This window comes from Calypte anna, chromosome 1, assembly GCF_003957555.1.
Source record: "Calypte anna isolate BGI_N300 chromosome 1, bCalAnn1_v1.p, whole genome shotgun sequence".
Lineage (NCBI taxonomy): Eukaryota > Metazoa > Chordata > Aves > Apodiformes > Trochilidae > Calypte > Calypte anna.
In genome coordinates, this window is record NC_044244.1 from 87978413 (window position 1) to 88005409 (window position 26997).

The 26997-nt window shown below is 48.5% G+C and overlaps 1 protein-coding gene across 1 annotated transcript; it reads right to left on the minus strand.

Moving 5' to 3' along the window:
* Window positions 1-26764, minus strand: ATN1 (atrophin 1). The gene is given in 11 exon segments (XM_030450545.1): window positions 1-1212; window positions 2054-2234; window positions 2501-2644; window positions 3934-4651; window positions 4763-4985; window positions 5210-6069; window positions 6071-7264; window positions 8432-8545; window positions 8893-9030; window positions 9229-9422; window positions 26689-26764. Coding segments are annotated over 10 exon segments (3684 nt in total). The 5' UTR covers window positions 9307-9422; window positions 26689-26764; the 3' UTR covers window positions 1-1178.
* Window positions 26765-26997: the final 233 nt, after the last annotated feature.

Sequence of the window (26997 nt, forward strand, 5' to 3'; positions counted from 1 at the left end):
TTGTTGTTGTTCTTTTTTAAGAGTTTCATATATATTTATATATATAAATTATTGTATGTTGGGGCTTGGGAGTGCATGGGGAAACTTGGTTTGAGTGTTTTTCCATAGCTTGGTTGTTGGTTGGTTTTCCTTTTAATGGTTAAGTAAATATATATATGGGGACCAATCGAGAGATACAACTGTGAAATAAGACACGCACGCAGGGGGGGCAAGGGAGTCACAAGTTGCTACATAAAACTGCCACGTCTAATAGGATGTGCATGAGTTAAAGTACATCAATTATGAGTGAGGGGAAAGGGGCAGCTGCCATCTTATTAAGACAGTCCCAGGATGCAGTATTCTTCAACCATGCTGGCTGTCCCCACTGGGCTCAAAGAGGTCACCGTGGTCACTGCAGTCTCGAAAACAGCCTCTTGGTGCTTTGCACCTCATGGCCATGTCCTTTCCCATCAGCCCTGGGAAAGTGTGGCCACCATCTTGCAAACAGTCTTGGGGTGCTTTGCACCCCGATGGCTGGTACCGGTCCCTCTGCAGGCAGGCAGGAGCAGCTGCACTGGAAGAAGTCCCATAACGCTTTCCTTGCATCTGAAGGGATGTTGGAGAATGGGAAGCTGCTCTGGCTAATCTGAAGAAGTTCCATGTTGCTTTTCTGTATCACTAAACAGTATCTTACACCTAAAAGGGGGTGGGGTGTGAGGAGGCATATTGGAAAAAGGCTCTGTTGGGTTTTGAGTTACTTCTTGGCTCCTCCTTGCAGAAGCACAAAAGGCAGCACCATCGTGTGCATGAAGTCCTGCAATGCTCTGCACTTTTTTTTTTAAATGCAACTGTTTCCCCAAAACAAAAGGATGGAGCTGCTGCCACTCTTAATTCATGTCAGTCTTTGTCTTTTTGAGCTCTGTGCAATGCTGATTCTGTTTTCTTCAGAGCTCTGCTGAAATCACGTACCGATCGTTTCACGTCCATTAGTGGTTCGTCAGTCCCTCCCCGATTTCTCTCTACCACCTTCTGCTCCCAGGATACCATCCTGTACTTTTCATCCATCTTCTCTTGCACTCTTACTGCATGGTGGGATCAGGATGTGTGACTCTGCAGCTTCCCCTCCCCAGGATTTGGTTGACTGATTGCTCCTCTTGAGAGTAAGACATGATGATGTCACATTGACAGTAGGAGTCCATTTACAGGGGTTTGTCACTTTCTTTCTTCAGGTGACTAGGATAAAGAAGAAGTGATTATGAAAGAGGCAGTTTAGTATCTCCCACTGCATTTTGTTAGTCCAGTCTTGCAGGACACTGCTGGCCTGGAACGTTTTGCAAAATCCTATCAAAAAGGTACATTGCAACTCTCTCCTTCCCAACATGCTTCCCCATGCACCTGTGAAACCCTTTTCTCGGCAAAAGTATCCTCACAAATGTTTGGTATTTTGGCAGGGGTATCAGTTAGTTCTAACTGTTCTGTTAGCATGTTAGACACTATTAGCATGTGTGAAATATTCAAGTTACCTGCTGCCCCAGAAAGGAGCCAAGACCCCAAAGGAGACTATCCACCAAACATCCACTTGTCAAGAATTGTAGAAGATAGTGTTTTAAGTTTTGAAGGCTGGCCTAGATGCACTAGTGCTTTGCTCTTGAAGCAAAAGCAGTTGGCGACTTTGGGCATGAAGAATGTAGGTAACAGACATAACAAGACCTTGGTAAAAGAATAGAGTAGCACATGTTTTTGCTTTTTAGGAAAGATTGCATTAACTAGTTAGAGGAGGCCCTGCTTTGCATGAATGGTTAGTTGTAGCCTAATTTGACGCTCAAGAAGGACCCCTGGGTGTCAGTCATTCGTTGCTACTGCAAAGAATGACCTCCCTGTGGCCAACCCACAGCTGTGCCCCAGTGGCAAGGCATTCCTGCTCCCAGGTGTGGGCTGAGACACCCACTTCAGGGGTAATGCTTCCCTGTCCCCAGGGAAGGGGGACCTTCAGGCCAGAGCTCTGCCCAAGCTATGTTTTTGAGGAGAAACCGGTCTGTTTGCCCTGTGCTGCAGGAGGAGGAGGTCCACACACCTGTAGTAATCCTCCTGTGTCGGAAGCGGCACGCCGTGCAGTGGGTGATGGGCATGAAGCCACTGCTGCTGCTCCAGAGCCAGGCGCTGCAGCTCAGCTGACTGCGCGTGCATGGCCTGCAGCTGATGTGCTGCTGACATGGGTGCGGAGAGAGAGCCCGGCAGGTCCCTGTAGGGTGCAGCTGCAGACAAAGATGAAACAGAGAAAAAACAAGTTAATGCAACAGCTCCATCCTCTGCCACGGCCCCACAGCTCAGAGAAGGCTCTTTCTTGCTGCATTTTCTTGCTCAGCCCATGTGCAGGACTTGCTCATCCCCCAGTATGTAGGCTGGTCCTACACCATGCCAGAACTATTTAGCAGTCCTGAGTTTGGTCCTGTGAGCCCCTGCCCCTTGCATCTCCTCATGCTCATCAGACTAGATCAGCAGTCCCTGTGAGCACCCTTACCAAAAAGCTGGTGGCGCAGCACTTCATTCTCATGTAGAGGGTGAGGCAAGAGAGGGTTGGGGATGGTTCCAGCTGGGTATGGTATCCGTGTGAGGTGTGATCCCGAGGCGAGTGGGTCAATAAGAGGGTGAACAGAGGCTGAGGCTGGGAAGAAAAGATACCACAAGATAACCATCCCATGCTTTGTAAGAGGTAACATGGGGAAAGGCACAAGGCAAAACAAAATAGATGTTAAGATGGGCTGTTTGCATTAGGGATAGAATGATTTCAAGGCTAGATAATGCAGTACTATGTCCTTCTGAGTGCTATTACTTTTGCCTGTGTTGAATTTAATCCAAACCAGTCTAGCATAGCTCTGTGTCCACATTCCCTGGGGACAAGTACTGCTCCTTACAGTTGATTCTGCAAGAACATGCTCTGCAGTCAGGCCTGTATGCAGTATTGTGCCTATCTGCCACCCTGGCTGTCACTCAAGTGCATGCTCAGCTCATATGGGGTGCTTCCACTTCCAGGTCTCATTCAATGCAGATGCTCAGTGCTCTCCAGTTTGCAAGCACCATCTAACACTGTAATGCAAGGTATGGAAACTACTGTTCCCAGGGTTTTGAACTCACTGCCAGAATGCTGGCTGCAGGTGCTCAGCTAGAGTGTGGGAGAATGGACATCCATTTCTCTCTGATGCCATCTCTGAGTAGCTGTGGTTGCTTAGACTGCATGTGTGTCTGTGACTGCCACTAGATCCCACTGACCACACACAGTACCCTAGCAGGCACAGTACTTTTTCCTCTTATATTGTAATTTGGGCTTTGCTTCTCTTTTTATTCCTGAACTTCTTTTACTTTGCTTTTCTGTAGGATGTGGAACTGGAAGAGATCACCACTCTACTCTGAAGGACAGCAGCTGCTGGTTCCTTACAATTAGCCCATTGTATCTCCCATCCCATCCCATCCCACCATCTGCATCAAGACCCTAGAAGCAAACTAGAGAACCAGTATTTTGTTAGTCCTAAGGATGCTGTCAAAACCATCATTAGCAAGCCTCCCACTCCCTCAGCAGACCACAGCATAAGGGATGCAGTACACAGTTCCACTGCTCTGGTATCCAGCAGGACGCCAGTGCCCATACTGTATCCCCAGAAATCCAGGACTAAAGGACACAATGCAAACAGCTCTGATCTCCACTAAGCAGCAGACTCACAGACACTCTGATGCTTGCAGCAGGCATCAGTGACTTTGCTGGGATGGGAGAGAGGGCAAGGATGAATGACTGTGACTTTGACCTCCTCTGGCTGAAGAGCTGGATCTGGGGCCCTCAAAGTCAAGTCTCGACAGTTCTTGGTCTTCCCCAGGGCCAGAGGGAGGGAGTTCCAGGACAGATACAGTAGAAGGGAAAGCAGAGCTTTTTGCGGGGCACAACCACCATGGGGTCCTTACCTGCATGTATGGCATCCTGCTGATGGAGATGGAGGTGGGAGTGGATGTGGGAATGCTGATGGTGATGAGGTGTCACATTGAGCATCTGCAGGCGGGCCAGCGGGTCATTGCTGAGAGCAGCTACCCGCTCGGCGTGCTGGCGCTCAGCTGCCAAGCGCTCGGCGTAGGACATGTCGGGACGAAGGGTTGGGCCGGCTGCCAGTGCCAGCCTCTCCCGCTCCAAGTGACCCAGCCCTGGGTGGAAGGGAAAAGCGGGATGAAGGCCGGGGGCTGTCTGCAGACTCAGCCCGCCATGGCGTGGGAACGGATCCATGGCAGCGGCTGGCACGGCATGGAGCTGCTCCAACTCAGCCGGCTTGACTTCAAAGCCGGGCTTGAGACGTTCACGCAGGTCACGGTCCCTCAGGTCTCGTTCACGGGCTTCCCGCTCCCTCAGCTCTCGCTCCCGTGTTGCTGGATCGCTGCTGTAGATGGCCGGCACGTTGTACCCCAGCAAGCCTGGGTCGACCGCGCCCAGCGGCACATAGAAAGGGTGGTTGCGGTTGCTGGGGGACATGACGTGCGGCCGTGCATATTCACTGAGGGTGCGCAGAGCTGGGGTATCGGGCCCCAGGTATGGGGGAACAGTTGCTACGGCACTGCCCTGCTCAAAGGAGGGGCGGTGGGGAACTGGCCCAAGGGATGAGCACTCCACCGGCCGGCCCTCCTGGGCCATCTTCTGCAAGAGAGCAGAGAGACCAGTGTCAGGGCCCCATCAGGAATGGCCAAAGGCATTCTCCAGTAACCCCTCTGGCTGCACAGTGGCAGTAGGACCTTCCCAAAAACATACCACACTCCTCTCCAACTCCCGCTCTTTCTCCCTCTCCCGTTCCTTCTCTCGCTCCCGTTCTCGTTCCCGCTCCTTCTCTTCCCGTGCCTTCTGCTCAGCCTCTCGCCGCACTTTCTCCACCAAGTCTGCCCTTTTCTTGGCCAGCTTGGAACCATCGAGGGGTACAAAGTACAGGTCCGTGCGGGAGCAGGAGTTGAAGCCACGGTCCAGGTGTTTGTTGAATCTGGGGGGTAAGAAGTGAAGCCTGTCAGTGCAGGAGGGGGCTGGAGGGCAGGGATGGGGACAGGGGCAGGCAAAGCCAAGCCTGAGCTGCAGGAAGGGGAAGAGCATCATGGAAATGGCAAAAAGGCACAGATGCACCCCACATTCTGAGCGACTTCCCTCCCCCTCCTTTGACCCATGCATCCCTTCCCAGACTGGAGACAGGCCCCCAGTGCTGCCCCTCACCTGGCCGACTGGCTGGCATGGCTTGGCACGTCCACCACCTTGGGGGGTGGTGAGGGGCTGCGAGTTGGTGGCACGGGACTCTCGGGGGGCTCGTACTCCTCTGATGGCTCCTGCTTGATCTGTGTGGCACTGAGGGGGAGTGGGGGGGGGGCTGGAGCGGCCATGCTTCCTGGCAGTGGTGGCGGGGCAGAGGAGGCGGGCGAGGGGGCTTTGTAGCCCCCTGCCACAGGGGAGGAGGCCACCCGGTAGCTGGGAGGAGTGGCTGCCCGGAAAGGGGCGGCCGAGGAAGAGGGGGGCGAGCCTGGCTTGTAGGGGGCTGGGGGCTGGAAGGTGGAGATGGGAGAGGCTGCTCGCTTCCCATAAGGAGTCACAGCTGAGGGGGGTACTGGGGGTGAGACAGTCTTGTAGGGGGCAGCAGAGGGGGAGGCCATGGTGGCAATGACTGTGGAGAGGGTGGTGGCAGCGGAGGTAACTGGAGGGCCAGCCCCATGAGCAGGGGAGGGGGGTGGTGGTGGAGGAAAGGTGTAGGTGGCAGGACTCTGCCCTGGGGGGTGAGCACACATGCCGGGGTAGCTTCCCTGCGAAGAGGCTACAGAGGAAGATGAGGAGGAAGAGGAGGAAGAGGAGGAAGAAGAGGAGGAAGAGGAGGAAGAGGAGGAGGAAGAGGAAGAAGAAGAGGAAGAGGGGGCGGCAGTGGCAGTGGAGGCCGAAGGAGCCTGGCTGTAAGCAGCCTGGCTGTGAGGGGCATAGAGGCGCAGCCCGTAGGTGGCATGGGGAGGGTGATGGCTGCTTGACTCCAGGCCATGGGGGTAACTCCCAGGGGGCTGGGGGGGCGCGGTGGCTGCTGGGGAGACCCCCCCCACTGCTCCCGTGGCCGTGGTGATGCTGCTGGGGTGGCTGCTGGTGGTGAGGGGACTGTCCAGGGAAGGGGGCGGCTGGGTGGGAGCTGGCATTGCCCAGGGGGCGGCTGTAGGGCGGTGGTCCCTGGCTCCAGACAGGCTGTGAGGGTAGGGAGGGCTGGGTGTACTTGGGGGGCTGGCTGGAGACGGAGAGGCCGCCGGGCGGGGGGAAGGAGTGGCCATAGGAGGCACTGTAACTGGGCAGGGGCTGGGCTGGGGAGGGCTGGGGATACTGGGCTGAGGAGCTGGAGGGCGGCAGGGGCGGCGGGGCATAAGGGTAGCGGGAGGGGGCCAGGGCTGGGGCCTTGTCCTGCCCCATGCCATGGGGTGAGGGGAGGTGGCTGCTTAGGGGCTGCCCCACCATCCCCGGGGAGCTGGAGGCGGCCACCGTGTTGTTGAGGGGGCGTAAAGCTGGCGGGGGAGGCAGATTGGCAGAGACATGAGGGAAGGTAGGGGCAGAAGCTGGGGGGGCAGCCGGAGGGTTGGCCGGGGGCGTCTTCTGAGCGGGGAGCCCCCCGACCACTGACGCCAGCGAGATGGGGGTGGTGGGTGGTGGATTGTGCTTGGCGCCGAGAGTCTGCTCACGACCTCCTGGTGCAGAGAGCCCCCCTACTCCACCAGCAGTTTTGGCCCCAACCTGGACCACATTGGCTGTAGGGTAAAGAGAAGCATGGGTGGAAGAGGAGGAAGAAGAGGAGGAGGAGGAGGAAGAGGAGGAGGAGGAAGCGGGAGCAGAAGGGGCAGCAACAGCAGAGGAGGAAGAGGAGGAAGCAGGTGTCTGCGGGGCTTGAGCCTGGAAAATGCGGGAGGCTTGGCCCTCCAGCTGGGAGTGGTAACTACTGGCAGGGGGTCCCTGGGGGTGCACCTCACCCGGGAGCCCAAAGTTGGGCTCTGGTGGACGGGCCAGGCTGTCAGGAGGGGGAGCTACTGGCGGGCTCTGGGGGAAGAGCGGAGGGTGGTGGTAGGAGTGAGATGGCCCCTGGGACAGCACAGAGGAGGAGTCAGAGTCATTCTCCACACTTCCAGGGCTGTAGACACTGGGAGAGGTGCTCCTGTTATCCTGGTCAATATCCCGTGGGTCACTGCTCATCTCATCATTGAAGCTGTGGCCATCAAGGCTGTCAACATCGGATGGGGATGGAGGACAGGGCAACTCCTGAAGTAGGAAGAAGGAGGAGAGAGGCATTATGCAGCCTCCTAGACCATTCATGGCACATTTCAAGTTCCTAGAACTTGCTTTCTGACCTTCTCTGCCAGCCCCAGCACTAGAAAACCCCACAGACAGAAGGAGACATCATCTGGCAAGATATAAATAACACCAGTCCTCCTGCCACCCCTCCACTGCCCTTAGGCCCACATGTACAGAGGCAGCAAGGCAGGCTAGGGAACTGTTGCAGAGTGAATACTTACGAAAGGTCCTAGCACAATCACCTGTGATGGGATGTTGGCCAAGGTATGATACCACCAGGTAGCACAGAGTAGCATGTACCACAGTATCCTCAGCACAGCCCCCAGGCCCAGAATTGCTCGTCCCTGCAGAACTCTCCCTCAGAACCTGCTCCCCTCCTCCATCTCTCTCTTGCTGCCCCAGCTCCTTACCTCCCAGAGTCATGCAATGAAGCACCAGTGATTAAGCAGTTAACACGGACAATTAACAAGTGCCACTCTTGAGCCTCGGGACTCAAAGAGAGGTTAAATTGAAAAAAGGTCACTGATGAGCTGAACAGAGCGTCCAGGTGGAGAAATTACATAGGTGTAACCACAGTCATTTAATTACAATGACCTCATAAAATGACTCAATATCTTCATGTTTGCAGGCCTTTTAGGACAGTTCAATGAACAGGCTAATGGAGAGCTGAAAAACACAAGACCTGAATTTTCCTGCCACCACCAATGCTGGCATTTTGATTATGCAGAGTGTATGCATGAGCAGGTTTTGTAAGGCCACCACATGGAACCAACCATGACTTAAGCACCTCCATTTCACGCTGCTATGGGGGAGCAAAAGAGGCTGAGTCTAACCCAACCATCCCAACAAACCCAACTGAGCCAGCAAAGGCAGGGCATGTGGTCTGAGAGCATGGCAGTCCCCTGCAGACAGGACAAAAGAGATGAAACACCTCCATCTGCTCATTGTCACTCCTGGTGGCATTTCTGTAGCCTGGCAGATGCCAATTAGGTTGGAAGCGCTGCAGTACAAAGCCTGAGGTGCCAGGGCTAACCAAGCAGCAGGAAACTCAAGCTGGGTGGGCATTAGTAGGGAACAGGAGACTCCTTTTCCCTGAACTGGGGCATGCCAATAAACACAGCAGGGAGAACTCACCTCAGTTTTGGGTTTTTTGGGAGCGCTGGTGTCCTCCCCTTCGCTTTCTGAGATCTCTTCTGTTCGGCCCTGCTTACTGCCCTTGGGGGTGCAGGATTCTTCCACCCGGCCCTTCTGCAAGGGACAGAAGAACAGGGAGGTGGGAGGGTGACAAGGAAACTTCCCATCCGGCCAGGCCTGACAGTGGGCAGTGAGTGGTAGGGGGAAGGCTGAGCCAGAATATGGCAGCAATTAGCACTAAAAAGGACTGATGAGACAGGAGACTAGTTCTTGGGAGATTATGGGAAGGGCAAGATGTTGAGGATGGGACAAAAGAGGGATCCTGCCCATTCCAGAGAGCTAACCCTGCATGGGTTCCTCAGTTGATCCACTCTGGTCTGCAAACCCTGGATCCCTAAACAGACCCCACCCAGTCTGGGCAGCTCTCGAGCACTACACACTTGTGTGCTAGTTTATCCTACCTTCGTTGCTTGTCGGGATTTCTCAGCCTTGCCATCACTGCTGGAAGTGCTGACACCACCGGGGGAAGCTCGACCCCGTGACCTGAGCTCCTCGCGGGGCCCTGGAGTCTCTTTCTTCCGTCCACTCCGCATTGACATCTAAGAGAGGGATCACTGTTTCAGTCTTGCTTTGCACCTCCCTCCAACTCCTGCCCTGTCCCCAGCCCTCCAGAACCTCTGAACCCGACACTCCCCTATGCCAAACTCATGTCCACCAGCACTGCTGTGAGCCTCAGTCCCAACCAATGGTTCCATCTTGCCTACAGTGTCCCACTTCACCACTCCTATTTCACATACCGAGTCCTTGTTCTGTCGTGTCTTCATTCTTTTGGGTGTGGGACCCCCATTCTCCTTGGCCCGGTTTGATGAAAACATAAATTTTTATCACTCCACACCCCCCTTTGGCTGTTCCCGGGGAGATGGAGATGGGCAAGAGCTGTCCTGCTGGAAGGAGAGCTTACATCAGCAATGCAACAAGATCCCAGTGAATCCTGAAAGAAAGACAAGGAGATGAGAGGGCAGAGTGAGTGATTAGCAACAGAAATGCAATAAAATTACCATTTCCTTATTATTTACCGACTCAAGGATCTTTACCTAGAATACAATAAACATCCCCTATCAGAAAGGGAAGAAGACTTGGCTTCCAGCCAACCAGTGCAGGAACAGTCTAGATGCACTGTCATTTCTCTGAAAAGGGAGCTAAACCAGGGCTCAGAGCAAAGGCCCCAGACAGGAGAATTCCTGGACCTCCTGTGCAGCCCTGAGGCCACTGCTTTCCACTTCCTCCATCTCCCTGACTGCGAAAAGGGAATAACGACACCGGCCTGCCTCTCATGGGGCTCCACATCATCCCTGACCAGTGCTTTGAGAAACCCATCTGGAAGGTACTTGGAAAAGCAGGGGATTTGATTTTAATTTCATTAATATTTTATTTGACCCTCATCATGAAAGCCACAGGGGACTCATCCAGCATCAATTCCCACATAGAACAATTCATTATCTGAGACCTCTACTTTAATAGAAAAATAGCTCACGATGGTTTACAACTAATGGAGACCTAATAGAGACAGAACAACCTCCAGCCCCTACCAGCTGACTTGCATTGCTCTCATACTTTGGTTATGAATTAGCAGTCTTTGGTTGCTAATTCATCCAGTTACACCAATGCTATCCTATATAAGCATGTAGAATTAACATTTCTTACATAAAACATTGTAAGGTGATCCTAATTTAATTCAACACAAGACATGTTGACAGTCTTCAAGTATTAGCTCAGCTCTGAAGACAATGCAGCAACAGTGCGTTACCAGTATGTCACTGCTCTTTACAGTCAATGGGGATGTCACCCACATCTCCCACACCAAAAAACTGAACATCATAACCCAGTGCACAGGTCTCACTTCAGCTTTCCAGTAACCCTGTAATGACACTATGGTCTTCTTTCCAGGGAAGCAAGTCAGAGAAATAGTATGCAGTCAACCACATGCTGAAATGTCCCCTTTTAAAGACATACCAACTTGGTTTTTATGTCAGCCACTAAATGTGCAGTACCAAACAGGTATGTTTCAGTAGACACAATCAACCATGGGGGCAGAAGTTTCTAACACTTAAAAGCTTTTCTGAAACATTTAACAGGACCGACACACATTATTAGGCTCAGTACCACAACTGTTAGGTCAGTGGCTAGATGACACAACATTGCCTTCTAATTTTAACATCTGTGAAATAAAAGCTTGCAACATGAGCCTTGACAATTAACAGTTATACCTAACCCTTCCCATCATCAAAGATCCCTGTGAATGTCTCTGAAGAGTTCTTAGAGCTCTGTGGTTTTGGAAAGGAAATGAAACATTTGGTATAGCTGCTGTCCAAGAGATAACCTTTTCCTGGCCCTGCAAAGCCTTTTACAGGTTTGACTGAGTTATGAGGCATTGTGAGTTGACATTTTTTTTGTTTCATACCAGCCAGCTTGGCTTGGCTTACTGCCCAAATCTCTCCATATTCTTGTGTAAGCCCTGTTGCAGTTTCCCACGAGCAACATGTACTCAACAGACATCCCAGTGTGGGATTCAAAATGGATCCCGTGCTTCTTCCTCCCCAGCTCCAAGTAATTCTCCTTGCCAAAAGCAGACTGTGCTGCCCAGCCAGCAAGGAGTTCCTCTTCTACTGAAAAACAGATCAACTCTATCCCAGGCTTTAGTGTGGAGCAACTGTTAACAGGTAACAAAACTAGAATCAAGTCCATTTTTAATGGGACACAGTCAAGATTTACACCTTCTATCTCCCTTAAAAATTTAGGGGAGTATTTGTTCTTAGGTCAGGATAGCATTCACACATTAGTTTGAGAGTCTGAGACAACACTGCTCATAAGGCACATGCCCCAGAACTTTTGCACATGCCTGGGGCCACACACAAGAGATATCCCAACACATGTCCCAAGAGTAGGGAGGCGATTTCCAGTAAGACAGGGAAGTCTGGGAAGTTCCCCCAAGTCCACTAAGGGCTGAAGGGTTTTGTTACTTCAGCAGGTGCTCTGCAGCAGCAAAAGCTCTGGGATGGGCATCCCAAGTCCAGGGCTCCAGTCTTAAATGCCAGCTGAGGTCAAGCTAGCCCTTCCTGGGGCCAACAACAGCAGGAGGAGGAGCCTAAAGCTCACAGAGCTAACACCACCATTACTTCAGCAATGTTTCTTCAGCTAGCAGACATTTAAGACCTGATGCAATCCTCACCAAGATTACCTGCTGCTACTCAGTTGTCATCAGTCACCATGATCTCTGCCCTTTCTTTCATTATCACTCCTCTCTTGGCAAAAACAAACAAACACATCTACCTCATTTTATTACCTACTACTCCTGATCTTCTGACTGCAGTGTTCCAGTAACCTCAGGTAGATAAAGGGTCTGAACAGGAGGAGAGGTACAGCAGGCAGAATGTGATTATGATATGTGACACAGGAGCCCCCACTGAGCTAGCCAGTGATGAGGGGAGGAGAATAGCACTGATGTAGCCTCTCTTCTCCATTGAGAATCTGCCTAGGTAGACCATTTGCCATTTTGGAGGCACTGACTGCACAGATGTCAAGGTCCATGGACAGATTACTCAGTCTCAAAGAAGAAACTAATAAAAAAACTCTGCCACCCATCAGGACCACAGATTCTGCAAGGGGCAATTTGACATCATCAGTACTTTTCAACAAAATAGGGCAGCACCTGTTCTGTGGTTCTGGGAGGTGACTGGCATTACACGGCTTGCACTCACGTGCCATACTCCTTCTACCCTGGAAAAAGGGATGGGCACATCTACTCTGGTCACTGGGACTCAGCATGGTCCTATGCTAACTCCTAAACCACTGTCAGGCATCATCTGTGTGAGTGCTGCTTGGTCCAGGCCAAAGACCATACAAAAAAACACCATGATAATGAACAGCCAGTGCTGTGGACCAGTGCTCCTGCTTTAGTCTAAGTACAAATGTTCTGAAATTCAAATCTCTTGTTTTCTTCAGTTGGGTACTTTTGAAAGCACACAATAATTACCCCTCAAGTAATTCTTTAAAATGTAGGAACTATATACAAAATCCTGTGTGGAATCAAAGGCATTTGGCTTGTAAAGGCAGGGACTCAGCAGTCAGAAGATGAGATGTAAGTCTGCTTCTCTGCAGTTTGTTAGTTGTCTTCCCATCTTGTTTTTTCCCTTTCCCTTTCTGCAAAGGGACAGGTTCATGTTGGAGGGAGGAAACAGGGTGGCAAAATTTACACAGCTGCTTTCTAACACACTGCAGATGCTGCAAAGAGTCCTGGAAGTAAGATGGGATGTTCACTGACTGGTCCCTCTTGACAGGTCAGAATCCCCCAGAAAGGAGTGACCACTGGAGAGGTACGAGCAGGGGACACACACCATAGGTGGGAAGTCAGAAGTTGGTGCATATGCACATGCATATACATAAATATATACGTATCAGTGAATTACATTCCCAGGCATTTTTAATTCCTGTCTTCCTGTGTCCATTTCCCTCATTTTATAAAATGGAAGGGAAATTCCCAGAAATGTAATCTGGCTTAACAAACTGTGTAGTACCTTGAAAATACAAAGTTTCATACAAAATACTGCAATCAGACAATCTGAAGCACAACATTTCCCAATGGCTAATAACCTAACTTCACGTTTGAATTCCTTCTTTCTATAAGGGTATGGTGAAGGGAAGGAAGGAAGGACAAGGGAACGTGCTGTGCTCAGTGTTAGACAGCAATAAATGAACAGGTCAGGGTTCAGATTGCATGTCAGTCTTACTGTCAGTCTTCTGAGTATGACATTACTGTAAAAGTGAAAACAATTGTGTCATCAAAAAGATTACAATGTCGAAATGTCTGACTACCAAGATGGCAGTGAGCAAATGCTTGTGGTTAATTTCATTACCTTGAGTGTGATTATACCCATGAGTTACAAATTTTTTTTTTTACTCAGTAAATTTTGTTAAGAAATCATAGAATGGTTTTGATTGGAAGAGATTCTAAAGATCATGTAGTTCCCACCCCCCTGCATGGGCAGGGACACCTCCCAGTATACCAGGGTGCTCCAAGCTCCGTCCAACCCAATCTTCAACACTTCCAGGGAGTGGGCATCCACAATTTTCCTGGGAAACCTATTCAACCACCCTCACAGTAAAGAATTTCTTCCTCATATTTAATCCACATCTACCTTCTTCCAGTTTAAAGCCATTACCCTTTGTCCCATCAATCCATGCCTTGTAAAAAGTCCCTCTTGTAGGCCTCCTTCAGGTACTGGGAAGCCACTGTAAGAATTCCCTGGAGCCTCCTCTTCTCCAGGCTGAAAAACCCCAATTTTCTCAGCCTGGCTTCATAGGGGAACTGCTCCACTCCTCTGATCATTTTCCCAGACCTCATTTGGACTCACTCCAACAGCTTCATAAAGTCACAGAATGGTTTGGGTTGGAAGGGACCTTAAAGATCATCTAGATCCAACTTTCCTGCCACAGGCAGGGACACCTCCCACTAGATCAAGTTGCTTGGAGCCCCATCCAACCTGGCCTTGAATACTGCCAGGGAGGAGGCAGCCACATCTTCTCAGTGTCTCACCACCCTCATAGTAAAGAATTTCTTCCTAATATCTAATCTAAATCTCCCTTCTTCAAGTTTTAAATCATTGTCCCTTGTCCTCTCACTACATACCTATGCAAAAAGCCCTACCCCAGCTTTCCTGTAGGCCCTTTCAGGTATTGGAAAGCCACTGTAAGGTCACCTTGGAGCCTCCTCTTCTCCTGGCTGAACAACCCCAACTTCCTCAGCCTGGATTCACAGGGGAGATGCTTCAGCACTTCAATCATCTTTGTGGCCCTTCTCTGGACTCACTCCAACAGCTCCATGCTCTTCCTGTGTTTGGGGCTCCAGAACTGGACACAGCACTCCAGATGGGACCTCACAAGAGCAGAGTACAGGGGGAGAATCACTCCCTTGACCTGCTGGCCATGATTCTTTTGACGCATCCCAAGATACAGTTGGATTTCTGGGCTGAAAGCACACGTCGCTGGCTCAAGTTGAGCTTCTCATCAACCAACACCCCCAAGTCCTTCTCTCCTCAGGGTCAGGGCTGTTCACAACCCATTCTCCACCCAGCCTGTACCTACACTTGGTATTGTCCTAACCCAAGTGCAGGACCTTGCACTTGGCCCAGTCAAACTTCATATGGTCTGCATGGGCCCACTTCTGGAGCCTGTCGAGGTCCCTGTGGATGGCATCCCCTTCCCTCTAGCATGTTCACCTTAGCACACAATTCTGTGTTGTCAAACTTGCTGAGGATGCACACTCAACCCCATCATCCATGTGGCCAATGAAGATGCTTAACAGCACTGGTCCTGTTACCAAATGAAAGGTAGTTTTTGAAACACAGGCATTTTGCTTTCTCCTACAAAATAATTGCAACACTGGGTGGATGCAGGGGCTGTGAACTCAGGCTGGAAAGTGGATTAATAGGACTGTAGACCAGGTCACATAATCCTTCTCCAGTTAAAACTCTTGCCTGCCTAGTGAATATAATGCCAACATGGAGATGGAGGACCTTAAGGGACTGAAATACTCATGAGACCAAGCTGAAGACTGTGAGCTTTAGCTAAAGCTCTCTCCACCTATTTGCCTTGCTTCTGCAGGCCACTTCTGCCCCATTGCACAAACACAACCCCACATCAGAGCACAGTCCTCCCTGTTCTCTGCAGCCTCCCAACAATACTCGTATGACAGAAGCATTGAACCACCAGCAGTCATTAGACAAGGCCAGGAAGGACCAAGACCTGCCCTGCTAGGAAGGCTTGGGAGCACTTCATTACACTGCTATTACTCAGAAATCAACTTATAAAATATGTATAATGTTTCAGCATAAAAACAGTAACAGCTGTCAATTTTTGCCACTATCTAATGACAAATTTATTTTACACTGGCAATGTACTGAAATTTCATTGGATTCTTCTATCTTCAAAATATTGCATAAAACGGGTCACTATGAAACGTTTTAAAATAAATTTAATCAATAAATACAAACGTATGCTTCCAGAAACTTCATTCTGTCCTGAAGGACAAGTTACACACATTTTAATACCCAAGCTGAATGAACTCTCTTGATCTATCTAGTTATACAAGATCAGGGTCACGGTCGCATCATAAGAGAAGACAAAGTCTGAGATCACCTGAGGAACCTAAACTTGCACAAGCCCAGGGTGCATTGATGAGATGCCACCGAGGGTCTTGAGGTAATCAGTTGATGTAGCTGCCAAACCACTCTCCATCGTTCCTGAAAATTCATGGCAGCTGGGTAGAGTCCTCAGTGGCTGAAGAGTATATTTCGCCCATCTCTGCTATAAGGAGGACCCTACGAATCACTGATGAGACAGCCCCACTTCAATGCCTGCTAAGATCATGGAATAGGTCCTCCTGGAAGGCAGGTCAAAACATTTGGAAGACAGGGAAGTGATTAGAGACAGCCAACATGGCTTCATCAAGGACTAATCAAGTGGCCTTCTACAGTGGAGTGACCACATTAGTGGACAAGAGAAGAGCTACAGATGGCAGATGGGCTGGATGATCTTTAAAGTTCCCCTCTAACCAAACCGTTCTGTGATTCTATGCCTAAATTAGCATCTCCTACTCAAAACAGGGACTCAACCTGACCAAATAGCTTTCATCCTTTTCTTATGTGTACTTGTCGATTTATCTGCCAACAGTACCTCTTGACAAATTAACTTGTGCTCCTCCTCCCCGGTAAAATAAAAAATACAAATGAAAATTCTCACACTTCAGGAAAAGATGCCAATTAAGAGTACCTAAAATAAACTTGCATGGTGCTGACAGTCTTAGGACATAAAGCCAGTTTACTTTTCAATAAGTCTATACTAATGTTTTGTTTTCTGAATTCTGCACAACAATGAGGAGTAAGAATGTTATGTTGGTTTGAAAGGTGTAATTCTGGAATATCCATTCAATGAAAAACCTATCTGAGCAAATAAAATTCTGACGAGCAGAGTGAAATAAAAACAATTAGAGCTAAAGCAAGGTAACAAATAACAAAAACATTCATGCATTTAACAATAGCTTAATGGACAGCATAGAAGATACTAATTTTTGCAAGGCAACTGAAAATAAAGTTTGATTCACTAAATGAAGGTTAAGATGTACTAAGGAAGGTTATGTTAATCATAAAACAACTCCTGAGGGCACACTAAGATGACTGTAAGTAACAGATTTACTTAAAAATCTCAGGAGAATCATTCAGTCTCCTCAGAGGAAGGGGCCCCTGGATCTCTTGGAGACACAGGCTGACAGAGCCCAGTGGAAAATCACAAAACACAACATATTGGGCTATTCCCTCAGAGAGTGGGATGGAGGCCCAAGGATGCATGATGCAGAGGAAGGACACATGACACTCTCCACACTCACTACTTAAAAAGTGAGGCATCTTCTGCATTTGCAATGCCTGAGCATACCCCACGTGTGGAGCTGTTAGGGGTTAAGGGCCTACCATAACACTTAACACTCCCCTTCTTATACAGAGATGTCCCTTTTACAAAGGAAGGCAAAGTAAAATACTCAAAGACATCACAGTCTAGTTCCCAGAGACTCAAAGGAAGATGTCAGCTGAAGAGACACCTGCAAGTCTCCGCTCCAAACTCCTGCTCACAGCTATGCTAACCCCAAATCTGGATGGGGCTGCTCAGGGCCTTGTGCAGGCAAGTCCTGAACATGTCAAAGAGCGAAGCTTCCCCAGCTGACCCAGGACACCCACTCCAGTGTGGAAGCACCCATTACCAATTGTAATTTCCTTGCTGCAACTTGTGACCATCACTCCACGTACCACAGCTCCTCACTGTTGGTACACGGATCCACCTGTGAAACCATCATGATTTTTTACTTCTGCTTCAAGTCTTTACTGGGGAACTTTGCTGGTAACTTTGCAGCAGCTGGACATACATAAAAATACAGAAAACCAGAAGCTGAATCCAAAGTCAGGGTGGCCACTCCACCACCATCCTTCCCCTTAATAACAGACTGATAAAGAGCAAGCACGGTCACTGCTTTCTACCAACATCTGTATTGTTGTGAAGCTAACAAATGGAGGTCTAGACAGGGGTTCAAATTGCTCAGAGCCCTCAGTCCCTGGCAAACTAGTCTGAGTATAGAGTGGAATGAGAGAGAAGCTCAGTAGATATAAGGATCAAACTCTGCAAAAGGATTTTAATGAAGTGCTGAAAAGTATGAGGCTAGGTTGAAGAAAGCCTACTACATTCTTTCAAAGATCAATGTCCTGCCTCCTAATGGCATTAAGTTGGGAGACAGTGACAGTAACACAGATGATCATGGTTTAAGAGAGAACTCAAGAGAATAAACCACTAAAGAAGCAAAACCAGGATGAATATAGAAAAAGGGCTAAGGGAAGCAGATGTGGCTGCCAAGAGTAAATCAATGGGGGTAATAGGAAGGGTGAGAACTAACTGGGAATAATGCTAGAAGAATTTTCCAAGAATGACTGAGAAATTAAATGAAACCTGAACTTCAGTGTAGATCAACATAAAGCAATGTATGCAGAGAAAAAGCAACTCCATCTCCACATTTACAATGATGGACTCTGAGCTGAGCAGTGCAACTCAAGAGTGATACCCTTGGAATACAAGAGGCAGATCCATGAAAATGGCACCTTTGCATTCAACAGCCATCAAGAAAATGAACCACATGCTAGAAATTCCTGAGAAAGGAACTGAAAACAAAACAAAGAACATCATTACGCCCTTGCACAACCCCATGGCTTTCCCACAACTTGAAATGTGTGTGCAGTTCTGCCCTATCAACAGGAACTAGGAAGGGCAATGATGGGGCATGACTGAGTTAGACATTTCTGTCGAGAGAAGGGATTATAAAGTGAGGATACAACCAGGGACTGTAAAACCATCTATGAAAAATAGAGGAAATAATTTTTCAGTCTTTTTCAGTACAAGGAGTGAGGATCATCAAATAACACCACAAAGAAACAAGCTCTAAACCAACACAAAGAAAGACTTCTCCTTTAAGCAGGTGGCTGCAGAATTTCCCATCAAAGGACACAATGGGTGCTAGAAGTCTGCATGAATTTGTCGGGAGACTGGAGAGTTTCACACAAGAGAGAATAACTGGTGATTTCTGAATACCTAGAAACCACACCCAGCTATGGCAGTCCCTCCACTGAAAACAGATGGAAGCTGTAGAAGTCTCAGAGTAAAACAGTACATAAAGTTGCCTTAACTCACCCTCTTTCCTAGGGATTTGTTAGTCACCACTGCTACAATGGCAGACTCTGGGCTAGATGGACCTAATAGGGTCATTGGCATGTTTCTAGCAAGTTCAATAATACAAACTGTTGAGTGATCAAAGAAAAGTGACAAGGACATCTGTTGTAAGAATTTCTGATCATTAGGAGAGAGGGCTGCTGAGGAGATGGACTTAATCACAGGTCAGCTATGGATACCACTGTTATTTTGAAGGCATCAGGCCAGGTATTACCAAGCAATGAGAACAAGTATTAATGCCGCTGGATACTGCACTTATCAGACATCTTCTGATAGGCTACGTAATGCTTCAGATACAAAATATCAGGAAAGATGAAAGGGCACTGAAGAAGGAGCAGATAGAGGTTTCCAGAATGGTATGGGACACAAAAGACCCTCTGTTATGTACTAGACCTATGAAGACTTTACTTCTGCAACCTCACAAAATAAAAGCTGATGTGATGTAATTATTATCTATAAAACACAAGAAAATAAACATGAAGGAGTCAGAAGGGTATTTAAGCTAAAGGAGAAGGTTAGTTAAAAAAGGCCAGCAACAATTTTAAGATGGAAATGACTCCTGGCCATTTGGAGAACCTCTGAGGCATAATAGGGGTAAAATAAAATCATTATTACTCAGATAGAATTCACTCAAAAGAAAGTAGGTGACATGGTGCCCAAAGGGACTTTGTAGCCAGTGACCTAAGGACACCATTTTGATTCTCTGTTTCTAGTGATTCACAACTGACAGAGAAGTCAACATGAACATGAAGAGCCACGTGTGCAAAGAGCAAGCATCTGAACAGGATGGACATACAGACCCAGAAGGAAAGGAGTGAACCAGAGCCAGCAAAATGGACACAGGAACAATCATACAGCAGATCTGAGACACTGATAAGCTTTGAGTCACTCCCTTGCTTGGGATCCTACAGTTTTTCCTTGGTCTACAGCAATGTCCAAGTGGGATGATCCTGCCCTCACCTCTGAGGCAGAGGGAAGGGAAACCCTTTGGTGTGCCTGGGAAGATTAACATGGGGAGAGACTGCTGGAGGTCTCCACTCAGACTCCTTTTTTAAGTAATCTGCAAAGCTAGATGAGGCTGCCATGAACACCTCAGAGGGCAAAGTATTCCCAGCCTCCCTGGGAACCTGTGCTGATACTAAACTACTCTTGGGAAGAAGGAGAGGTTTTGTCCTGCACATTTCACCAAGGTTATGGTGAAGTATGGTTCTAGTTCTTACAGTTTTATGAAATCCGAAAACATTATGTTTATGGATACATCAAGGTCTTCCTGGTAACAACACAACATACAATTAAAATAACTCTAAAATTCTTTCTGAAGCCAAATTCAAAGAAAGCAATTAATGTCCAAGTGCTGCCACCTACAGATAAATAATCTGCCTTATCGACCACAGACAGGAACCTCTGCTTCTCACCTGGGCACCAGAGGCTGATCCCAAACTGGGCTCAGACTGGACTGACAGAAGGAAAGGCATGATGGCTACTGAGATCACTGCCCAAGGTATTTTTAATACGTTGGTCAATCTCTGTAAAGAAGTGCATGACAGCCTGTGGGCTGGAGCATGGTGCACAGCTGTGACACAAACACGAACTGTCCCAGAAAAAAGGCCTCACATAAGGACTCCGTGTCAAAAAGCAAGTCCCCCTAAGCTCACTGTTAAGAGCCAGTGGTGGCCCATCATGGAATTCGTTGTCAGCTGGGGAAGGCAGTGGCTGAACAAAGTTTGCAGAAACATGGGTAGAGTTTGGAGGTGGTGCTGAGGCAGGTGAGATGGTAAATGATGCAATGGGAATTCTGGCACAGACTAGGTGGCACTACTGTTGCAACACAGAAACACAAACATTATAATTATTTTACATCCAAGAACAGAAGAATGTAGAATGCTGTCAAGGATTAAGATGCAAGGATACACAGAAGCTATGAAAAGGCCTTGTAATTATTAGCTGATAGCAAACTGAACATGAGCTCCCAGAGCGAGACTTATAATGGGACTATTCCTGAATGACCTACATCCATCAGTGCATAAAGAGAGGAATATTCTTCAGGAGCAGGAACAAAAAGATTAATTTTACTTGACTTTATACTGGATTGGTGAGACCTTAGTGAGAGTACTATGTTCAGTTTTTACCTGTGAACTCCAGAAAGGATGCTGACAAGCTGAAAACTTCCAGGTTAGAACAAGGAAGTCTGATAACTCACCTCCCTTACAGTAAGGGCCTGAAGAAGGTCAGTATGTCAAGCTTACCAAATAAAAGGTTAAAAGGTGACTTGACCATAGTCTATGAGTACTACAAAGGAAGAAGATTTCTGACAGCAGAATGCTCTTTAATCTACAAGACAAAGACCCCTGGTCCAACAAATAGGAGCTGAAGCTTGACAAATTGCACACAGAAATAGTACAAACTCTGAAAATTGGGAGAAATCAATCCCTTCAAAAACTTGCATGGGGACCTAACATATGACAAATCTTTTAAGTTGTTTGTTTTCATTATTACTATTATAAAATAACTACTTTTAATATTTTCTGTAAAGACCACCAGTGGCATTCCCTGCCATGTGCTGTGCAGGGGAGAGAACCAGCCAGTTGATCAGAACAGGTTTTTCAATGCTAAATTCACTAACAGTCACAGAGAGGTTGGCCAAAAGGTGATGGGGTCCAGTACTCAGTGAAAATGTACTTTGAAGCAATAATCTAACAACACATGATGAAAGGTTGATGGATAATCATGACTGGATAAGACACCTTTTATAGCTGGTGGACCTTTTTCATATGTCTAGCAAACTGAGTAATTCTGAGAAAAATCACTTCCATGTATTGAACTGCCTAAATGAAAAGTAGTAGTATGCCCAAAATGCTATGCTATAGATATAATTTATATCTAATATGCTATGCTATGTATTAATACAAAAACGAAGATATAACATTATGTATTATATGTATTATACAGACTGCTCTATATAGTGATATATATACACAAATATAAATACATATATACACATAGTATGCCCAATCCACTGTCCAAAGAGATAAAGGTTGCTCAAATGCAATCTTCCAGTAAGTGATCTACAACACAGGGAGACCTTGTAGAAGAAACAGGGTATCACCAAAGTGCCATGTAAGGCAGAGAATTACAAGGCCAAAAATTTACAGCTAAACTGATCTATGATGAATAATGTCACTAGGGCGGGAGACATGAAGGAAGATTGAAAGCAACCAGCTACCCTTCTTCAGCAAAATCCAGACACACCATCACTGGCTAAAATTGCTCAGAGAAGATACTGCAGTTACCCTCTGATTTGTAGATGAAAATACTGCCACAACTATCAATCACACACTGATATTTTTACAGGACATGATAACAAATCAGTGTTTGCTGCCACAACAAACACAGAAAACAGACTGTCAGTGATTTCAGCAGGAACACTATCAGGTCTTGAAGCAAGGCAATGCTTCCCCACAAAGCTGACTTGTGTTTTAACATATGACAAATCCTTATTCACCCACAAATGCTCAAAGACCAACCAGGCTATGGTAGAGAAGTGAAGCTCAAACCACCAGAGCTGGAACATCCCCCTCCATCTCATCATGCTGCAGATGTCACTCACTGAGAACATGGGCTGTGAGTCCACAGCTGCCCACCACATGACTAGAAGGACAAAATGTTTCTCCAGTGTTCAGTTAAGCATGATAAAACCAGCAACGGGACAGGTACCTGGCAACAGGTGTCTATGGCACTGTTGCAGCTTGAGTAACTCAGCCAAGGCACTGAGACAGAACATTTCAAGTTCATGTTAAACCATCTGCTGTGACCAGAAAGGAGCAGTGATCAGATGAATTAACTCTGCAGAGAATACATACCTTAGGTGTAGCTCACTTGTTTAAGAGCATGAATTTTTCAGAGATGCCGCCACTTTTAAACACACTCAGAACTTGTGTTGCCTTCTCCTTTGGCCTTTAAGACCAAAGCATTACTACTCTGTACTTGACTGGGGATAATCGTCAAGAAGTACAAGTGGAAGAAATGAAGTGATACATGCAGGAAATATACCTCATACTTCCAAAGCATCCCCTAATGGAGGACGAAAGAGATCTGAAAATCCACTAGAGGCAATAAAGTACTTTATTTGTCCAAAACAGAATGGAAGAAAGGAAAAACAGAACTGGTGAAGATAAACGCCTGACAGAGGAAGAAACGAGGTTCTCAGAAGAAAAGGCAGACTCCCAAAGAGGAAAAACATGATACTGGGTAAGCATTCAAGTTTATCTTACTTATCTTATTTAAGGAGGGGCTCAGACCAATTCCAGAGACTGCATTTGCAAGGGTATCACACTGCAGATCTGGTAAATAAATAATCCTTCCCTATATACAGCTCTGTATTCCATCGTGACTGCTCCCCTTGACTCCACCTCCACCCGCCAAGAAAATGCTGATGAAGACAAGGGAGCTCCAGGAGGATTAAGGAAGGTATACAAGGAGTGACAGAGGCTGAACTTTGGGAAGATGAAACCCTGCTACTTAAGACGATGCTATTTAAAATCTTTGTTGGCAACATGGGCAGTGGAATCTAGCGCACCCTCAGCAAGTTTGCTGACACCACCAAACTGCGTGGTGAAGTCAACATGCTGAAGAGAAGGGATGCCATCCAGAGGGACGCTGACAGGCTCAACAAGTGGGCCTGTGCAAACTTCACGAAGTTCAACAAGGCCAAGTGCAAGGTCCTGCACCTGGGTCTAGGCAATCCCATGCATGATACAGGTTGGGAGGAGAAAGAATTGAGGACAGCCTTGAGGAGAGAAGAATTTGGGGGTGATGGTGGGCCAGAAGCTTCACATGAGCCATCAACATGTGCTTGCAGCTCAGAAAGCCAATGGTGTCCTGGGCTGCATCAAAAGAAGCGTAGCCTGTAGGTCAAGGGAGGTGATTCTCCGCCTCTGCTCTGCCCTTGTGAGACCCCACCTGAAGTGCTGTGTCCAGTTCTGGAGTCCACAATGCAAGAACAACACAGAGCTCCTTGAGCATAACCAGACAACAGCCACAGAAGTTATAAGAGGGGTGAAGCACCTCCCCTATGAAGCCAGGCTGAGAAAGTTGGGGTTGTTCAGTCTGGAGAAGAGGAGGATCCAAGGTGACCTTATAGTCACATAGGCCTTCTACCTGAAGGGAGTCTACAAGAAATCTGAGGAGGAACATTTTAAAAGGGCGTGTAGCAAGAGGACAAGGGGCAATGATTTAAAACTTGAAGAGAGGAGATTTAGATTAGATATTAGGAGGGAATTCTTTACTGTGAGGGTGGTGAGACACCAGCACAGGTTGTCCAGGGAAGTTGTGGCTGCCCCCTCCCTTGATGTGTTCAAGGCCAGGTTGGATGGGCCTTGAGCAACCTGATCTAATGGTAAATGTCCCTGCCCATGGCAGGGGGATTCACACTAGATCATCTTTAAGGTCCTTTCAAACCCTAGCCATTCTATAATTCTATAGTTCTATGATTCTATCCCACTGTGCTATAGAATCATAGGTCCTTGCATGCCCATTATTATTTTGGAATATGTCTTCCCACAAGAAACCTTACTGCAATTCTTTGTGCAAACAAACCTAGAAGTGACAATGCCAAAACATTTCAGATGTTCAAGAGGTATAAAATCTGGGGAAGGAGGTAAATGCATATGAAGAGAGGTAAAGGCAGGTCATCACAGCAGGTTAAACCTGTTAATCTTCTTCATTAGGATGCACTGCACATTTAATTTTAAAATGTTTGCAGTGTTTTTGTCATTTCCAGCAAGACCTATGGTACTGTCCATTCACTTCTTAATGATCATACTTAAAAAGCTCTATAATTTTCCACAATTGGAAAAGTCTGGTTTGAAAGATCAGATCATTCCCAGTAAGCTGGGGAAATAGACAACCAATTGGCTGTGCAGTCACTAATAACAAATGTAAAAATAATTATTTGGCCAAGAAACGTGGGAAATAAGGGTAAATTCATTCCAACAATTTGACCATTTACAAGTGACCCATCCATGGATGATGCTCTTGGCACTTCAACCCCTCAGGGATACATGTGCAGCACAGCCATGATGCACAATACCCTCAGGCTTAGGAACAAGGAGGGTCCAACTTTCAACTCAAACAGCTGTGGGATTTGGGTTACAAAACTGAGGCAACCAGCCATGGATTAGGCTGATGTGCTGACACCAACATGCTGATTCTGGTGGGAAGTCAGGGCTGAAAACTCTGGAGCTTTAGGCACAGACACACTTGCAGGGTGTGTAACCATGCTCCACCATTCCAGTGGATGCAAAATGAATGGCATTTCCAATTCCTTCTCCTCTGCTCTCCAACAATACACCTGAAGATAACGGGCCACTACTTCTCCTCACTTGCAGTGATGGAAAGCACAGTGGTTCCTGAGCAAGCCACCCAATACAACCAGAAATAACAAAAAGAGATCTGAGTGGCTGATTCGTAAGGACATGCTGCTTCTCAAGAAGCACAGTGCTGCAAAACAGACCCTGCAGACAAAAGCTGTAGACGTTCTTACAGTAGCCACCCTGGCAACTAAGTAACTCACCCCTGAAGTCGAGGCAGCCACAGCACTGAGCCAAACGCAAAGCAAGATGCTGCCCATCTCGAAACCAACTTCAGGAACGTACAATAGCTACCAAGGGAGGCAGAACTCAACGGCAAGGAAAGGTGGTGTGTAAAGTAATGCCACGGTGACCAAATGGCTGCCACTTCAACAGCACAGCGGCCACTCGGCAAAATACAGCCGGCAATTCGCTGGGCAACAACAGCCAAGGAGGCAGCCACAGGCCAGCAGCCTGCAGGAGCCAGCGGGCGGAACCACCACCAGCTCGGTGGCAAAGCCAGGAGGACAGCACGAGAAATATCTGTACGCCACTTCACAAAAAAAAAAAAACAAAAACAAAAAAACAAGAAAACAAAAAAACCCAAAAACCAAAACAGAAAACCACCTCAATACCAAATGCACAATCAGCCTGGCACACCGAGGGATCTCAGTCGGCTCAAAGGGAGACCAAACACCAACCCGACGCCGCCCGACCTCGCAGGGCTTGCCCGCTACCCGCCTCCCGCGTAGCGCCCTGGCATTTCAAGGGAGAGAAGAGCGGATTCCCAGGCCAAGGGTGGCATCGGGAGGGGCAGAATCCCACCCATTTCTGCCACAGAAACGGAGAGCAAACACACTTAGCAGCGGCCAAGGGAAACAGAATTTCCGAACAATCCTGCCTGCTCCACTGCCGTACCTGGGAAAGCGGGGACAATACCGGGCTCCCCGGCAGGAGGGGACCGCTCAGAAGCGGCTGTGGGGACCAGCAGGCAGGGTGCGGGCTGATCCCCCTCCAGCATCGCTGTGCCTTTACCCCCCGTACCGCGCCGGACCGCAAACTCCCAAGTCCCGCCTCGCCCCGGCCCCCCCCGTACCCCTCATCCCCCTGCCCCCTCTGAACTTTCTGCTGCAGGGAAGGGGGGCTCCGCGGGCGATGACGTCAGGCAGGGCGCGCAGCGGTGGGTGTCCCCGCCCCGGGACCCCCACGGCGGGCGCTGAGCCCCCTGCCCGCCCGCCCGCCCCCCCGTTCCCCTTTCCGGAGGGAAGGCGTTGCGCCGCCGTCCAAAGCAAACAAGCCCCGGGTGGATAGCGGCTCCCGGCGATTTACGAGCGCTACCAGCCGTGACCGGGACCCGCCGCTGAGGAAAGCGGGACCGACACCCTCTCCGCTAAGCCGATGCTCCGCGACCCGCACCCCTCTGGTCCTTCACCGCACCCGCGCAGAGGAAGCGCCGGGGGCCCTTCCCCAGCGCCGCGGGGGTTAACTGCACACCCTCCCGCGTCTCCCTCTCGCCCCAAACTTATCTCCCCCCACCCCCTCTTCCCGACACACGGACCGGAGGGAAAAAAAAAAAATAACAAAACACACCCGCGGAAGAATGCAGCGAGTGGGTGAAAATGACAAGCTAGGCGGGAGCGGCTGTGAGCGGGCGAGGGACTCACCGGCGGCTCCGGAGGGGAGGTCGAATGAAGGGAGGAATGGAGGCGGCGAGGAGCTGGGGGAAGGGATTTAAACGCTCCCCCACCACCACCCTTTTTTTTTTTTTTTTTTTTTTTCCTTTTTCTCCCTCCTCCTTTTCCGCGCTCCCTCGTTTCCTCTCGCGTCTCCGGAATAACCGGTCGGCAGCGGGGGCAACGGCTCCGAGGGGGGGTGCGGCGGGGAGCAGGGCCCCCGTGG